The sequence below is a fragment of the Ciconia boyciana genome, chromosome 4, assembly GCF_034638445.1.
Source record: "Ciconia boyciana chromosome 4, ASM3463844v1, whole genome shotgun sequence".
Taxonomy (NCBI): domain Eukaryota; kingdom Metazoa; phylum Chordata; class Aves; order Ciconiiformes; family Ciconiidae; genus Ciconia; species Ciconia boyciana.
This window is the reverse complement of record NC_132937.1, coordinates 102001267-102018349: the sequence shown is the minus strand read 5'-3', so window position 1 is coordinate 102018349 and position 17083 is coordinate 102001267. Positions and strand designations below refer to the sequence as shown.

General features: G+C 64.0%; 1 protein-coding gene across 1 annotated transcript; it reads right to left on the bottom strand.

Moving 5' to 3' along the window:
* Positions 1–64: 64 nt before the first annotated feature.
* On the bottom strand, positions 65–10791 carry LOC140651480 (maestro heat-like repeat-containing protein family member 7). The gene is made up of 23 exons (XM_072860955.1): positions 10673–10791; positions 10187–10377; positions 9822–9913; positions 9520–9636; positions 9163–9242; positions 8635–8746; positions 8329–8400; positions 7591–7695; positions 6565–6736; positions 6005–6096; positions 5406–5555; positions 5056–5210; positions 4805–4946; positions 4065–4252; positions 3830–3970; positions 3478–3592; positions 3120–3257; positions 2652–2828; positions 2285–2440; positions 1842–1943; positions 1379–1481; positions 1008–1067; positions 65–691 (listed from the first exon to the last, which is right to left on the bottom strand). The coding sequence occupies exons 1-23, from the start codon at positions 10789–10791 to the stop codon at positions 486–488; spliced, it is 2985 nt and encodes a 994-aa protein (XP_072717056.1). The 3' UTR covers positions 65–485.
* Positions 10792–17083: the final 6292 nt, after the last annotated feature.

The window sequence follows — 17083 nt, the reverse complement described above, 5'->3', positions numbered from 1 at the left end:
ACCCTACGGGGGTCTGGGGGGCAGCAGGGCAGTGCGGGACGGGGAAGAAGAGCGCAAACGGCACGTGACGTTCCACAGTCTTTTTTCATCGGTGGCTGGGAGACACAGGCAGGCCGGCTGCGCTAAGGCCTCTGCTTCCAGCCTGCAGGATGCCCGTTTCCTTGCGGGGTCGCCAGCCAAAGCTGTCCTCACGCTGCCCTGCCGCCGCGTTTGGCTGCTTCTTCAGGCTTCGTGGCCCAGCCGCCCCTTCCCGTGAAATGGGAGCGCTGCAGAGAGCGGGCACCTGTCCAGGCCGGGATGTCCCTGGAGAGGGCAGGGCAGGCAAAAGCTTTCCTTCACCTTTCCTCTTGGTTTCGCAGCCCGGCAGCGCAGCTGGCGCCTTGGGGCCACGACGCAGGGTGTGGTGTGTCTTGCGGGGCCCCGGGCTGCTGGCAACGGGGCAGGTCCCGCTGCTCGGGTGGTGTCAGTGTGCAGAGCACCCGGGATCAGCTCTGCACGCAGCTCCAGCAGCACAGCCAGCCAGCTCCTGGGGCAAGGGTCCTCCTCCTCCACGCCTTCCGGAGCCGGTAGCACAGGGCTTGCAGGCGGAATGCGGAGGGAGGCTCTTTCACTGCAGCGTCCAGGATCATCAGGGTTTGAAGCGCCAGGGAAGAGACCGAGAGGCTGCTGTCATTCACCTTGCCTCGAAGGGCTGGGACGGAAAGGAACGGAGCCGAGGTCAGAGCCCGGATCTGCGGGGACCTCAGGAGCCCCTCCGGCCAGGGCCACCCCAGCCTCCCCAGCTCTTCCCACGGCCCGGAGGGAGGCAGGGGCGCCGGCATCAGCCAGAAGGTGCTGGCCACCAATGCCCCACATGCCCCTGAAACCCCTCTCTGCTCTGCCCTCACCGCCCCTCACCTGCGCAGGGAGCAGAGGCCCCCCCGGCCGGAGCAGGGATTGGAGCTCCCTACCCAGGGTCTTTCCTCCTCCCTGCCAGCCCCCACAGACAGCCCACTGCCCTCACGCACCCTCGTAGATGACCCGGAGCTTCTCCTGGCGCCCATCCCTCAGCTGCCGCCCGGCGAGCCCTAGGCACACACAGCCCGTCACAGATGCCGCCACTGGCCTGCCCGCCCCAGCAGCCCAGCTCCCCCTCACTGGCCCCGCGAGCCCGGCCACCGCCCTCCTCCCCTTGGGCAAGGCTGAGCCCAGGGCGGTCCCCTGAGCATGAAGCCCAAGAAGGCTGTGAGGGACCCAACAAGGCTCCCACCAGCCCCCGCTGCGTGGGCAGGGGTGGGAGAAGGCGGCAGGGAGCCCCGTGGGTGGATTTGGCAGCAGCCGTGGCTGGGGCTGAGCTGCCGCGGGGCAGGGAGGGACCCCCGGCGGGGTTCTGGCTCACCGGTGAACCTGACGGCCGCCTCGCGCAAGGGCTCCTGCGGGCTCTGCAGGTACGGCAGGCTCTGCTGCAGGTACTCCTCCGCTCCGCTGCTGTCCTCCACAAGCTGGAGAGAGCACAAGGGGACAGGGTTGGTGCAGACCCTCCCCCTACGCCCAGGACTGGCCTCCCCTGCCTTCCCCTGCCCCGACACCCACGACGCCCGGCCAGCGGCTGGCTGGTGCCGGGGTTTGGAGGGAGCAGAGGGCAGGGTGCTCCCGTGCCACCCTGCTGCCAAGGCCCAGCTGGGCCGGGGCTCCGTCGGCACCCCTGGGCTCCAGGGGGAGAGAGGGAGCCTGCGTGCGGTGCAGGCAGGCAGCGCTGGGCTGCCCCCGTGGGCAGGGGCACAGCTGCTAGCCCCACGCGCTGGGCATTGGGGGAGAAGGGCTTCTCCAGGCTGGGTGTGGGGCTTCGGGGCCATCCTTACCAGGCACTCGCTGACCCTCCATGTCTGCTCTGTCTCCAGCAGCTTCCTGAGCTGCCTCCGCTTCAGGAACTTGGCAGCTCCAAGGAGGGTTTCCCGAGAGGCCTGCAGAGCAGCAGAGACTGGGAGATGGCACCGCCGCCTGGGGGACGGGACCTGGGGGTCCCTAGGCAGAGCAGGGGGAGGCAAGGGTTGGGGCTCCAAACCCTGGCCGCAGACACCTGCAGGCGCCCCTGGGAAGCCCCTGGGGACTCCAGTGCTCGGGTCTCTGTGGCCACGCACTGCTGCTGGGCTCTGCTGGATGCGGCGGGGCAGGTGCAGGAAATGTCCCTGCCCACCTTCTCAGCTGCTGCCAGCTCTGTGGCTGCAGGCAGGGAGGGGCTCTGAGCCCTCCTCAGGGACTCGGGAGGTTGGGCCCCAGTTGAGGCACATTCAAAGGGCCTCACCTGAGCCACACTGTCGTCCCTGTCATGCAGGTGGAAGAACAGGGGCAGGAGGCTCCTCTGCACGTCCCTTCTCATCTGCTCTTTGTGGGTGCTGACCGCCACCTCCATCGCATCTCTCCAGAGGAGGATGGAGCGCGCTCGCACGCAGCTGGACTCCTAGGAGGAGAGAAGGCAGAGGGGAGGACCTCAGTCCTGGCTCCTCCAAGCCCACGGTGCGGAGGCGAACGCTCGCGGCTCTCCCTCTGCGGTGAGGAGAAGAACTCACGGGCCAACGGGCACGTGCGGAGAGGGACGCACCGGCCCCGGGCCACGCGCACGCGTCCCCCCAGGCACGCTAACCAAGCCTCTGCTCTCCCCACTGCCTTACGTTTTCAAAGAGTGGCGGGAGCGTCTCGACCAGCTGCAGAGCAATGGACACAGCCATCGGCCTGTCCTCCAGGCAGAGCATGTTGCCGAGGACAGCCAGGGCCGCCACCGTGACGTCGCAGTCGTCATCCTGCAGTCGCTGCACGACCGCTGGCAGCAGGCCTTGCAGAGTCGCAGCCTGTGCGAAACACACAATTTCATTTTGTGACGCAATCGAGGACTGCACCGGCAAAACCGCTCTGCGTGGAGAGGGTGCAGTGCCGGTCAGGCAGAGATCTCTCCACGTGCGGCGCAGCCCAGGGCCTGGCCTGAAGCGCTCAGGGGCCGCTGAGCAGGGCAGCGGGAGCAGCGGGCACCGTTCCCACCGCTCCCGATTCCTGGCAAAGCCCAAGCAAGCCGCTGCGCGCACCGCCGCCTGCAGCCCAGGCCCCGGCGGACGCCCTCACTGTGCCCGGCTGCCCCTGCTCACCTCCTGGGGTCTCGCAGACAGTGTGACGAGGCTTGTGATTGCCATCCTGCGCAGCACCACGCTCTTGCTCTGCAGGTGGAGCTGGAGGACGTGCAGGACTTGGCCGGTGACGTGCTCAAAATCGGTGCAGTCCAGGAGCTGAAACGCACCCAGCAGCAGAGTGAGAGCCCGGTACAGGCAGCAGAGCTCCTGGACAGCTCAGGGCAAGGCACCAGGTCCCGGCGCAGCCCAGGTGGGAGGCAGCAGGGCCCGCGGGAGGCAGCAGGGCCCGCGGAGGGCCCTCGCCCTCTGCCTCCTGCACGCAGCCCGGCTTCCCTCCGCCTGGCCTCCGAGAGGCAGCGCTTGCCACCGGGCCCACCTCGACGAAGACAGTCATGGCACCAATGTCCTGGTAGGCCTGCCTCTGGAGGAGGACTCTGACCGCCTCTTGAGACGCGGCGACACAGCAGGCCGGTACCTCACGCCGCAGCACCCTGGGCAGGGGAAGAAGGCATTGGCGGCACCGAGCCGGGCAGGCAAACCTCTCTGGGACTGCGCTGCCAGCCCCAGCCGTTACCCCGCAGGCCAGGCCACGCGGGGCAAGGCTGCGTTTGCGCCTTGCGTTGGCTGCTTGCGCCCCCCCGCCCACGAGGAAGGGGATCGTGCGGGGGGGCCCTCCTCTCCAGCGGAGACACGCCAGGGCAGACAAGGACAACTGACGCGACTCTCACCTAGTCAGCACGGCGATACCGGTGTGGTAGGTCTCGGGGCTCATGAGCATGTCCCAGGCACCCTGCCTCGCGATGTCTTCAACCAGGGAGGCACCGCCGCCCAGGCACCGGAACAGAGCTTGCATGGTGCGCACCGCGCTCCTGCACGCAGAGCAAAGCGGGGTCACAGGTGGAGCCCCGGCCCCGACTCCGGCTCTGGGCCCGGGACAGAGACCAGGGAGGAGGGACAGAGCACCTGAGGGTGTGGACTGGAGGACACTTGGCCTCCCTGCTCTGACTGCCAGAGCTGCAGCAGCCCTGCTGTGGGCCGCTCAAGCTGAAGGAGACCTGGAAGACCACCGCCATGAAGAGCTCCCCTAAAAGTAACTGCACGCAGCATCGGCTGGAGGGCAGCAGGAAGATCTCGTGCATGGCACCGGCTACCTGCAGAAAACATCCAGGGACCACTCTCACTGCAGGGGTGTCCCTGCGGCACTGCCCGGGGCTGGGGGTGGCGGGGCTCAGGCGCCGCGCTGAGCTGAGGGAGGTGCCAGCGCAGAGCCCGGCCCGGCCGCCTGGCCTGGAGCACAGCCGCAGCAGCTCTCAGGGCTCGGCTCCCACTCGTAGCGCGGGCACGCGAGCCTTCGCGGTCCGGAGGGAACAGCCCAGCCAGCCCCATGGGCCCTGCTGGCTGCCCTGGGCTCCCCCTCCCCTCCCCTGCCCTCCCCGGCCCCGCAGCCTGCTCTGGCCAGGCAGCCGCCCTGCCCCGGGCTTCCCGGCTGCCGAGCAGGCGGGAGGCAGCGGGCAGGGAGGAAGACCAGTGAGGGCAGCAGGGGCAGGGGCAGGCTGCCTGCCTGTGTGCCACGGGGCCTGGCGGTGGCCCCGAGGCCCCTGGCCCAGGTGCCCCTGGGGAGGTCTGGGCTTGGGGGCAGGTGGAGAGGGGAGGAGGGGCTGGAGCCCCGGGCGGGGCGGAGCAGGCCTCATTCAGACACTCACAGCCAGGAAAACGCAGTAGCTGCGCTCTCCCGCGATGCTGCACTGCTGGCCGATTTTCTGCTGGACCTGCAGCAGCGTCTTCAGCACGTCGTCCCCGAGGCAGGGCTCAGATGCCAACGAGCTCCACATGGCCCTGGCAGTGCTGCGGAGCCGGAGCACGCTGTCAGTGGGGCCACCTCGGCCACCACCCCTTCTGCCTGGGCAGGCCCCAGAGGTCCTGAGCTGCCCCCAAGGCTGATGGGGCCACCTACCTGTCACAGCACGGGGAAGCCTGCAGCAGGCCAGCGGTCACCCTCTGAGGGTACAAGAGGGCCACTTGGAGAAGGGTCTTCATCAGGATGTCCTCGAGGGGCTTCTGGCTGACGCATGCCAGCTGCGCATGGATGGTCCACACGACCTCTTCCACCTGGTGGAGGCAGGGGGGTGGAGCGGGGTGGAGCACAGCCACGGCCCCAGCTGCCACCAAGAACTGCTTCCCTCCCGTCGCTCTTGGCTGGCCTCAAAGGCCGCCCGTCGGATGCTCCCCAGCCCGGGACTCGGGGCGGGGGGAACGGCCCCCGGAGGGCGCACGCGCAGGGCAGTCCGGCTGCACGCTGCCTACCTTGTTCAGCTCCGAGCACGGGTATCTCAAGACCGCCTCCAGCACGCTGGCAATCAGCTGGACATCGGAGACCCTGGGGTGCACGATGCCTCTCAAGACGGTGAGGAGGAAGCTGCTCCTCTCAGTCTGGAAGAGGAACCTCCCAAATACCTGAGGGAGAGAGGCAGGGAAGAGGTGTCGCCCTGAGGGCCCTGGCGGGGGGGCACAGCTGAGCAGCGGGGGCGGCTCCGGAGTGAGAAACCCGGGGCAGCGCTGGCCCCCTGCCCCAGGACAAGTGCCAGCAGCAGGGGCTGGTCTGGGGTGAGTGCAGCCACTGCGGGGTGTGGAGAGGGAGCTGCCCTGTGGGCCGAAGGAGCGGGGCGGGGGGGGGGGCAGGCTCACGGTGCGCTGGCTCTGCCGGCAACCAGAGCTCGCCGGTGGCCGGGACAGCCGGAGCCGCCACGCTGACGCTCTGGCCGCTCCCTGCGGAGAGGTGGTGCGACCCCGCGGCCTGATCGGCGGGAGGCCGTGCCATCCGCCCTGATGGCTGATGCACTGGTTCATCCCAGTCTCCTGCCAGCCCCACAGCCAAGACCCCCAGCGAGGGAGGAGCTTGTTACCGTCGCCTCGTCAGCGGGCTCCTCGGCCCAGAGGGTGCTAGGTCTCTCCCGCTCCACTCGAAGCTTTGGATCCTCACGTGCTGCGTAGCAGGCTGGGCAGGAGGGGAAACACACAGTGAGCGGCAGGAACAACGGAGAGCTGGCGACAGCAGGCGAGGGCGTCGGGGAGAGCTCTGTGCCTGGCTCTCCGCTCTGTGGGGAGCCGGAGACGTGCCAGGGTGGCAGTGGGCCCGTCTCCCGGCGGAGGAGGGGAAACCGCCTCTTAGGCTGCAGAAGGGCAGGAGAGTTTGGTCTGGCTTTCTGCTCGGGAGGAGGAGAGAAGCCCTGGGATGCTGCTGCCACAGGCTCTCCGGCCCAAGGCTTCTCGGGGCGGGCCCCAAGGCGCGGCTCCGAGGCGGGCTGCCTGGGCCCTCGGCTTGGCACGGCACAGCTGCTCCCCTGCTCCAGCCTCGGAGGAGTTTGCTGCTCCTTGCTCTAGCAGAGGAGGGGGCCAAGGCGGTGCGGCGCCTTGCCTGAGCCCTGGTGGCTGGGAGGCCCCAGCCCGCCCCAGCGTCTCTCACCCTCTCGCAGCAGGATGAACCTGTGGACGGCACGAAGCGCCTCCGCGGCCCCGCAGCTGATCTCCTGGTCCTTCTCGGCACGGGACAGGGTGAGGTGCCCCATCAGCTGCCCCAGGAATTGCAGAGGCTTCGCTTGGAACAGGAAGAAGTTGCCTTCTCTGAAGCGCGAGACCTGTGGGAGAGGAAGGAGCGGTAGCAGGGCCAAGCTGTGGCAGACGGGACGAAAGGCCTAACCCCAGAGAGCGGGCCCCGGGCCGAGTGCTGCATGAGCCAGAGCTCTGGAGGGCTCTGCCCTGCCCTGCGCTGCGCCCCGCCCCGTGGAGACCCAGCCTGCGGCAGCCGCGTCAGGGCGAGGAGCGTGCTGCCTGCCTGTGACGGGAGCCCTGGAAGGCTTTTGCCTTCCCTCCCCGTGAGCCTGCGGGACTGGGGTGCCTGAAGGAGGCTTGAGACCCTGGGTCTGACCCTGGGTCCTCCACACCCGCGTTCAGCTGAGGGAGCCCTCCTTCCCCACCTGCGGGACTCCCCGTCTCCACAAAAGGGCGCAGCCGTGCGCCCTCTCCTCCCGCCGCGTCCTTCTGGCAGGCCGTCCCGAGGCCTGGCACCGCCCTGCCCAGCTCTCCACAGCACGGGAAGGGAGGGTCTGCGGGGCTGCAGCAGGAGCCCCGGGGCCGGTGGGCTGGGGAAGGGGCCGGGCGCGGGCAGTGGCAGTGGGGAGGGGAAGGGCCCGAGAGCCCCGCAGGCCTCGATGCTGAAGCGGCTGGGCAGCAACCGCGGGGAGGGCTGCCAGAGCCGGGTCTGCCAAATACTCCCGTGCCCTGTGACGGAGCTGGCTCCCGAGAGAAAGGGCACGGGAGAGAGCGGCTCCCAGAGGGAGGGGTAGAGACGCTGGCGCAGGGCTGAGCCTTGCCGAATCCCCTGCCCTGCGCCCAGGCTTCCCTCGCAGGGAGCCCGGAGCTACTGGCTGCTCTGGGGCACCAGGAAGGGGCGAGGGCTGCGCAGAGGCCGCCTGCACCGCAGGCCCCTTACCTCCAGCATCGAGGAGGGCGTCAAGAACCGGCTCAGGCAGACAATCCTCCCCACAGCCTTGCGGCGCCTAGCCACTTCCTGGGATGCCGTGAAGGGCAGCAGGATCTGAGAAGGGAAAAGCTGCCGCTCTGCCTCGGGAAACGACGGCACCTCCCGGAGCGGTGGCTCTGCCAAGCGCCTGGCGGAGTTTACGCAACGTGCCGCCAAGGCTTCCCCCGGCCAGGAGGAAGGCCTGGGACCGGGTCCGGGTCCGGCCACCTCACGGCCTCGGGGACCGTTGCCGACGGTTGGCGACTTGCTGCAGTCAGGGAGGTAGCTGGATCCCGCCCCGCCAGCCACCTCTGCCCCTTCCCATGCGCTCCTCCACAAACGGCCGCGCGTCCCCGCTGTCCAGGAGGACAGGAACCTCTGTGGAGGCCTGCACCAGGGAGGCTGGGCTACGGCCCACGGGGAGGCCAGAAGCAGAGTGCTTCAGGGCTGCGCTCCCCTTGCACCGCGGCCACATCCCAGCAGATCTCCACCCTGCTGCCACCTGGGCAGGAGAGCGTGAACGGGGCGGGCGGCAAGGGCAGTGGCTCGGCAGCGCCAGCTGCCAGAGCAGGGGGCCTGGGAGGGACGCTCGCGTTCCTTCCGCTGCTTTGGTTCGGGGCTGGGGCGCGCACGCTCCAGAAGGTCGCATCTCTTTAGGGCGAGGCAAGGAAGAGACCTCGTGAGCCCAGCTCTTGGCAAATGCCTGACCTGCAAGATTTTCTTCACTTGCAAAGCATCGCGCGTCAGCACCTCCAGCACGCTGTCCAGAGTCTTCAGGATCTGTAAGGGGATACGGCAGTCCGCACGCTTGCCCTGGCCCTTCTTCCTTGCAGGAAGCTGGCTTGAACGCCCTCCACCCGAGGCGGGCCTCAGCTGCCCTCTGGTGCCGGGGAGAGGCCTCAGGGTCTCCCTGGTCTTCCTTCTTCTCCTATCGTCTCCCGGCAGCCAAAGCCAACTAGGAAAGCGTGCCCAGGGGCTGACTGGCAGGCTCTCCGTAGCTCAGCCCGCGCTTACCTGAGCATCGAGTGAAGCGTGCTGGCTGTCCTGGCTCTGTGCTGGAGCAAGACAGAAGGTGCTGTGGATGCAGGGGCCGAGGTGCTGGTCCAGCAGGTCTTGGTTCTCTTTGCTGCAAGGAGAGAAGGTGCCGGTTGCATGGCGGAGCTTCCACGTTGGGGAAGCTGGCTGCAGACGTCGGGGCTGGCAGTCCCCAGGGTGGTACCCGTACGAGGTGGGGAAGGGATGCCTGGAGGCATCTCCTCTCTCCCCCGTGCCGCTGAGGCAGGGACAGAGGGCAGTCCTGGCCAGCGGAGCCCGAACCCCTTCCCGTCTCCTGCCTCTCCCTTCAGAGAAAGAGCCAAGAGGCACCGGGGAGCCCCGCAGCACCCTCCGCCCTCCCATCTGGCCCACCGATGGGCCAAGCGTGAGGGAGAGCGGAGGCCCCAAGGCAGTGGCGCCAGGGTCCTGCCAGGATAGGAGATGCCTGGTGCCATCAGGCCCACGCCGTGGGGAGGCCCTGGCCCGGCCGGGGTCTGGGGCAGGTACCTCATTGCAGCGACGGCAAGCACGGCTTGCTGCCACATCGCGGCGTCCATGCTGCGAGGGAGCTGCTTTTGCCGTAGTACCTGGAGAGGGAGAGCACGGCCAGGTTGGGGCACGGGAGCTGCCAGTGCCCGGCACCAGTCCGCGGGGCGGGCAGAGCCGCCCCGCTGCCCCCAGGCCAGCACCGGCACCCCGCGCGGCCCCTCGCTCTGCAGCGGCCCCGTGGCAGGCAGGGCTGTTCCCACACAGGCCTGTCTCACCCTCCCCCTGTGCCCAGGCGCCCGAGTGCTGTCCTTACTGCTGGGCCGGTGCTCGGCCGGCTTTGCCCCCCTCCCTCAGCCCCACTGGCGGTGCCCTCACCTCCATTTTCTCCACCAGCTCACGTGCTGACCTGAAGCCCGGCCGGTACCTGCCCTGCAGCCAGGCTCTGCACAGCGTGCAGATGGAGGCCAGAAACCTCAGCTTCGAGGCCTCTTCCTGGCAGTCGGGGGGAGACAGAGAGGGAGGGTGAGGGGGCAGAGGCGCGGCCAGCAGGAGCAGGGGCTGGAGGGGAGCAGCTCCGCGCCGCCAGCAGCCCTCCCAGAGCCCGCGCCCGGGCAGCAGACGCGGCAGCACCCAGCTGGGAGCGCGGGCAGAGCCTTGCTGACGAAGTCTGCGCTTACCCTTTCGGTGCCGTTGAGAAAGACCGAGAAGTAGTCGTGGGCTTCCTTCTCCTCGTCCTCCAGCTGGCAGCTGGAGGCAGGACCGGCTGCACCTGATGAAGAACCAGAGCGGGGAGAGCTGCAGGCAGGGGCAGGAGGGAGAGGGGAGAGGGGCCCTCTCTCCAGCCCTGCGCCCGCTGCCCTGCACACGGCAATCCCTGGGCCAGGGTGCTGATGCCCCGTCTCCCCAGGATGCCGCTGGCAGCAGGGCGGGAAAGGTGCCAGCCCTGCGGCGCCGCAGCCTCCTGCCAGCCCAGCTGCCTCAGCCTGCCCTGCTCTGTGCCCCGAGGCAGGAGATGGTCCCCCGGGCTCCTGGCAATACCCACTCGGGTCGGGGATGCCGGGGCTCTCGCCCTCCTCCGCCTCTACGACGGGGCTGGCAGAGCCCAAGTCCTCGCTGCGCAGCTCGCCTTGCCGGGGGCTTTCTGACTGCTGGTGGTCCTCAGCGGCCACCCCAGGCCTTTTGTCCTCTGCCGCCCGGGGTGCACGGCGCCTGCGGGGGGAACGACTCGCCGTCCTGCGGGACAGAGGAGGGGGGTGAGGCTGGGGAGGGGGCAGCCCACGGCAAGCGGCCCCATCCGGGTGCTGCCTGGCTGGAGCGGGGAGGTGGTGGGGCGGAGGAGCTGGGCAGGGACAGGGGGGGATCTCCTGCAGGATGCCGTTTTCCAGCGGGCAGCCCCCAGCCGCCCACCCCGGCTCTGGCGCCGGCTCTCCTGCCCCCAGCCCCTTGCGGAAGGGCGCGCCTGCTGGGCCCAGCTCCCCTGGCGTCCCTATGGCGCGGGCCCAGCCCCCCCCCAGCCCTGCGTTCTTACCTGGTGGGGACGGTGGGGCCATGGCGAAACACCCTGGCCCTGGGGGTGCGGTGTGCCAGGGGTCGCAGGGAAACACGTGCTCTGCGCACAGGGGCTCCTGCACGAGCCCCACGGCTCATGGCCTTTTCTTCCGAGGGTCTGGGACACTGACTGGGGCTGCCGCGCCCGTGCTGGGCATCCCTAGCTGCCACATGGCTAGGTCACAAAGGGCCCTCTCGTTACCCGCCACCAGGGCCGGGAGGGGCAGGGCGTCCTGCCCCCCACTGTGACCCGGGCTCTCCCAGGGGAGTTGACCTGCCGCTGGCTCGGGCCACAGCCTCCCGTCCCTCTGCGCCCTTTCCCTGCCGCAGGTGGGACTCCTCAGCTCTGGCGCTCCCGCTTTGGCTGGAGGCGGGCCGGTCGATGGGCTTCCTCTTGCAGCCTGCCCACCACCCGCAGAAGTATGTCCCGATCCCTGCCGTGGCCAGGGACGCCTTCAACTAGACCAGGTCGCTCAGAGCCCCCTGTGAGAGACTGAAAGAGCTAACGTCTCAAACGTTGTGGCGAGGCGAGGCGCCATTTGCATGGCGACGGCAGGTCGGCGAGCACGGGGTGGGGGAGAGCGGGAGCGGGACACGCGGGATGTGGAGAGCGCGTCGGAGGACGCGCGGTTCCGGCGGACCTTACCATCTATGGCCAGAGATCACACAGAGTTGATCTGAGGAAGGGGCTTGCGACCGCCCGAGAGACCCCTCGCGACCGCCCCCCTCCCCCAGCGCCTGCGCAGAAGACTGAGAACTTTCTAGAACAAGAACCATCTAAGTCCTGAAGGGGCGTACCTGGAGGCGGGGATTAGCTTATAAAAGACACGCCCTCCAGGGAACCGTGCGCGCCCACCGCTGGAGGATTGCCACGTCTGTCATCGTCATCGCGGGATCCAAGGGTGGTGATACTTTTTCTTTCTGCTTCCTCCTCTCTTCTCCTTTCCTTTCTCGCTTCTCTCTTCCTCCACTCTTCCAGTAGATGCAAGTTTGGGATAAATTGTGGCGGGTTGGCCAGAAAACAGCTCCATGGCCAAATTGCCTCTGTTCGTTCGCTGAGCTTGCCAGTTCGTTAAGTTTGTCCGTTTGTTGAATTTGCCAGTTAATAAAGTCGCTGGCCAGACTGTTCCTCTGAGTCCTTGTCGTGACTCTACCGACCACGCGGCGCTGCCGAGCAGAGATCGGCTTTTGTCGGTACACAAACCGTCGGGGAATCGAAAAGATTCACCCCTCTCGCAACCCACCGAGTGGGACGAGACGCCCCGTCCCACCTGACCTTGAACGTTTCCAGGCATGGGGCATCCACAGCTTCTCTGGGCAACCTGTTGAGTGTCTCACCGCCCTCATGGTAAAGAATTTCTTCCTTCTATCGAATCTAAACCTGCCCTCACTTACTTCAAAGCCGTTGCCCCTTGTCCTGTCTCTTCTTAAAGGCTGAAAGTGAGCCCTAAGCTGCATCCACAGGGTGTCCCTTTTCATACACTTTAGATTCAAGAAGAGTGGATTTGGAGCAGGCAACTCAAAAGAAAGTGGAAGTAAAACTACCGTTCTTCCTTCTCAGTTGAAAAATGAAACAAGGTGGTAAGGTATGCTAGGAAGTCCTCTTTTCCTGTTTCTGTTAGTTATTACAGAGTTATTTATTACAGAGTTTTGCTGGTTTTTTTCCTAACAATATGCACGTAACAAAGCTTGTTTGTGAGATCTCATGGCAGAATAGGTGCTGGTGAATACCAAGGAAGCCTGACTGGGGTGGACAAGAAGGTTGGAGCGGACACCCCTCCACCTCTTTCCCTGTCTCCAGGCCCCTCGTTATGGCTGCAGGTCACTCTGTCCCCGTGCGAGGGGCCGCTGGCACTGCTGGCTGGGGTCGGGCCACCGGGGTCTCTCTCTGCCGCTCCTTGTTCCTCGCTGTGGTCTTCCGCAGCGGCTTCCTCCGTGCCCGTTCCCTCTGCTCCGGCGCGGGCCCAGTGTGGGCCGTGTCCCTCAGAGTGCTGCCAGCCCCGCCACGGAGCCTCTGACGGCAGCAGCGGATCTCACAGCTGCAAGCGTGCCCAGCCAGAAGAACTCTTCAAACAGGCAGCTGTGCGACAAGAGGAGCTCAGCAGGCAGCGCAGGATCTGGGAGCGCGAGCGGCAGGTGGAGACGTGGTGTTGCGCGCTGTCCCGGGCTGAGCGACAGCCCTGCCTTAAGGCTGCGCAAGGGGAAGGCTAGCCTGCATTCAGCCTCGAGCTGCCTCAACCAAGTCACTCACGAGATGAAGGAGGCTGGACCCTTGTCCCTGCTGCGGGCAGAAGGAAGAACCTGCCCCCTCCCCCTAAAGTGCCCCTACGTAATAGATGCGATGCTCTTGGCGTGGGGAATGAAGAGCACATGAGTAGCAGACGGGATCCAGGAGAAGCCGAGCATGCAAAGCTCATCCAACCACCCACCCGCATTAGAGCCAGGGCCACCAGAAAAGCACATCAAGTATTAGTCGCTGGAGATTCCTTACTGAGAGGCACCCAAGCACCCATTTGCCATCCAGACAATTTCTCTAGAGGGGTTTGCTGCCTACCAGGAGGTTGCGTTCGCGCTGTTAGCGAGAGGCTGCCGAGCCTGGTGAAGCCTACGGATTATCATCCGCTCCTGCTGTTCCACGTAGGGTCCAACGACACTGTGACGAGGCACGGCAACTTAGAACAAAAAAAAGACTCTCTGTCCCTTGGAGCAACGTGAAAATTATCTGGAGCACCGGTGGTGTTTTCATCCATCCTCCCAGTCAGAGGAAGGGGTTTAGGAAGGAGGAGATGAACTGAAAAGGTGAATGCCTGCCTGCGTGCCTGATGCCATGCTCACGGTGTTGGCTTCTATGGGGATCTGCCTTTGAGAAGCTGGGTCTGTTGGGAGCTGATGGGATTCGCCTGACCGAGTGGGGCAAGAGGGTCTTCGCCAGCAAGCTGGCCAGGCTGCTCCGGAGAGCTTTAAACTAGATTTAGCAGGGGGAGAGGATGGAGCTTTGGGCAACAGAGACTCATAGAATCATTAAGGTTGGAAAAGACCTCTAAGATCATCTAGTCCAGCCGCCAACCCAACACCTCCATGCCTACTAAACCGTGTCCCGCAGTGCCACGTCTACACGGTTTTTTTGAACTCCTCCGGGGATGGTGACTCCACCATCTCTCTGGGCAGCCTGTTCCAATGCTTGACAACCCTTTCGGTGAAGAATTTTTTCCTAACACCCCATCTAAACCTCTCCTGGTGCAACTCGAGGCCATTTCCTCTCGTCCTGTGGCCGGTTACGTGGGAGAAGAGACCGACCCCCACCCCACTACAACCTCCTTTCAGGCAGTTGTAGAGAGCGATAAGGTCTCCCCTCAGCCTCCGCTTCTCCAGACTAAACAACCCCAGTTCCCTCGGCCGCTCCTCATCAGACTTGTTCTCCAGACCCTTCACCAGCTTCGTTGCCCTTCTCTGGACACGCTCCAGCACCTCAGTGTCTCTCTTGGAGCGAGGGACCTGTGGGATAATTGCTGAGGTGACTTAGAAATTAGAACTTATATTCACACTTCGAGGTAAGGCACAGCATTGAAGAAGCTTCCCGGGTGGAATGCGGCCGACGTGCAAGGAATCCATTCCATGGAAGTTCCCTAGGCCTGCAACCTGAGATGTCAGGAACGCCAGGGGAACCTGGTGTGCTGACTCGAAGAGGTACTGCCCGGAGGGTGGAGCGGTGTGGAGATGCCGCGGCCAGGCTCTGCCATTATAGGGGAACTTAAAGGTGTCATGGAACTGATAAGCTGCATATTTACCGCCCTGGGCCAACAGCCTGCCACGTTTTTGACAAAATGCTGTCCTTTTGGTGAACTTTGCTTTGGTGAACATCATTATAATACCAAAACACACCTCCATCCCAAAAGCTACCCGCCGCCAAGGTGCGACCACCCCTCACTGAGCTTGCGCTCTGAATTTTCCTAGCTTACACCTTTAAAAGCGCAGCGAGAAAACTTTACACCAATCCTAAGCAAAGGTACGTATGACTAGAGTCACTCAAGCTCACCCGAAAGGTGAAAGATAGTATAAAATGGTGTAAGAGAAAGAGAATGTTAGGGAAGACACCACCGCGTACCACTCTGACCCCTGGGATCAGTCGACGGGCTGAGCCTCTCTTCCCCCGCGTCGGGACGCCTTTGGGTAAGAGTCGAACACTTGGTTATACCAAGGGCCTCCCCGGGAAACTTAGAAATCTCTCTAGAGTCGCTTTATTCTCTTTTTAACGCGTTTGTAGCCGGCAGCGTTACTCATATTCTTGGTATTTGCCCGTGCTTTGCAGCCAGTGAATTTATCACCGGTAATCCAAAGACTCTGTGTGTCTGTTGCTCTAATAAACTGCACTCTCCATTGATCTAGCCGCGGTAGTTCTCATTGAACAGGACCAGACTCTTTAGGCGTGGCCGTGATAGTTCGTGCAACACGACTAGTCTGGGGGCGTAAGCGCGTTATTAGTGAATCCGTAATCGTGAAGTTCAGTACGCTGGACACGACCGGACTTACAACGTCGTAAATTAATGCTGTCGCCTTAGCGAAAGCCCTGAGAGGGCTCTGGTTCTGATAAGTGGCTATACACACAGTCCTTAGAAAATAAACCGTTGACCAAGTCTGAGACTAAGACTGGACCTAGCCGCACCTAGACTCCTCTCTGAGAAGGAGTTGAGAAAGCAAGGGGGTCCTGTCTGAACCTCGTGACCCAACGGGAGGGCTCCCCCCCCAGCCACTCCTCAGACTCCTATTTGTAACGCGACAGTAACTCTTAACGCAACGGGGACCCAAAACTGAACACGGTGTTCGAGGTGCGGCCTCGCCAGCGCCGAGTACAGGGGCACGATCACTGCCCTAGTCCTGCTGGCCACGTTATTCCTGATACGAGCCAGGATGCCGTTGGCTTTCTTGGCCACCTGGGCACACTGCTGGCTCCATTAACCAAGACTGGCCCCAGAGCTGAGCCCTGGGCAACACCGCTTGTGACCGGCCGCCAACCAGATTTAACTCCGTTCACCACAACTCTCTGGGCCCGGCCATCCAGCCAGTTTTTTACCCAGCGAAGAGTACACCCGTCCAAGCCATGAGCCGCCAGCTTCTCCAGGAGAATGCTGTGGGAGACAGTGTCCGAGGCTTCACTAAAGTCCAGGCAGATAACACCCACAGCCTTTCCCTCATCCACTAGGCGGGTCACCTGGTCGTAGAAGATCAGGTTGGTCAAGCAGGACCTGCCTTTCCTGAACCCATGCTGGCTGGGCCTGATCCCCTGGTTGGCCTGCACATGCCTGTTGAGCACACTCAAGATTAACCGCTCCATAATTTTCCCCGGCACCGAGGTCTGGCTGACGGGCCTGTAGCTCCCCGCGTCCTCCTTCTGGCCCTTCATGTAGATGGGCGTCACATTGGCAAGCCTCCAGCCGTCTGGGACCTCCCCTGTTAACCAGGACTGCTGATAAATGATGGAGAGTGGCTTGGCAAGCTCCTCCGCCAGCTCCCTCCGTACTCTCGGCTGGATCCCGTCCGGCCCCATAGACTTGTGAGGGTCCAGGTGGCGTAGCAGGTCGCTAACTGCTTCCTTCTGGATTATGGGGGTTTATTCTGCTCTCCGTCCCTGTCTTCCAGCTCAGGGGGCTGAATACCCTGGGATAACTGGTCTGACTATTAAAGACTGAGGCAAAGGCGGCTTTAAGTACCACAGCCTTTTCCTCATCTTTGGTGGCAATGTTCCTCCCCCCCCCATCCAATAAAGGAGGAGATTCTCCGTGGCTCTCTTTTTGTTGTTAATGTGTTTGTAAAAACATTTTTTATTCTCTCTTACAACAGTGGCCAAATTGAGTTCTAGCTGGGTTTTTGCCTTTCTAATTTTCTCTCTGCATGACTTGACGAGATGCCTGTACTCTTCTTGGGTTGCCTGCCCCTTCTTCCAAAAGTGGTAAACTCTCCTTTTTTTCTTGAGTCCCAGCAAAAGCTCCCAGCCAGGCCGGTCGTCTGCCCTGCCCTGCCAGCTGCTTATAGAATGCTTCATCTGCCTCTTCATCCTGGTTGGGTGGTCTAGAACAGACTCCCACCATGATACCTGCCTTGTTGGCCTTCCCCCTCATCCTTACCCATAAGCACTCGACCTTATCATCATAATTGCCGAGTTCTACACAACGGAAACACTCCCTAACCTCTCCCCACCGCCTCTCCTTCCTTGCCTGTCCCTTCTGAAGAGCTTATAGCCATCCATTGCAGCACTCCAGTCACGAGAGTCATCCCACCACGTTTCTGTGATGGCGACTAAGTCATAGCTATCCTGCTGCACAATGGCTTCCAGCTCCTCCTGTTTGTTGCCCGTGCTGCGTGCGTTGGTGTAGCTGCACTTGAGCTGGGCTAT

Bases quoted from the DNA above. Each gene is read 5' to 3' on its own strand.
- LOC140651480 (XM_072860955.1), bottom strand. From the start codon at position 10,791: ATGAGCCGTGGGGCTCGTGCAGGAGCCCCTGTGCGCAGAGCACGTGTT. The intron at 4,947-5,055 runs GTAGGTGGCCCC...CCGGCTCCGCAG, and splicing joins GCTTCCCCGTGCTGTGACAG to CACTGCCAGGGCCATGTGGA. The intron at 2,829-3,119 runs GTGAGCAGGGGC...TGTTTCGCACAG, and splicing joins TGTCTGCGAGACCCCAGGAG to GCTGCGACTCTGCAAGGCCT.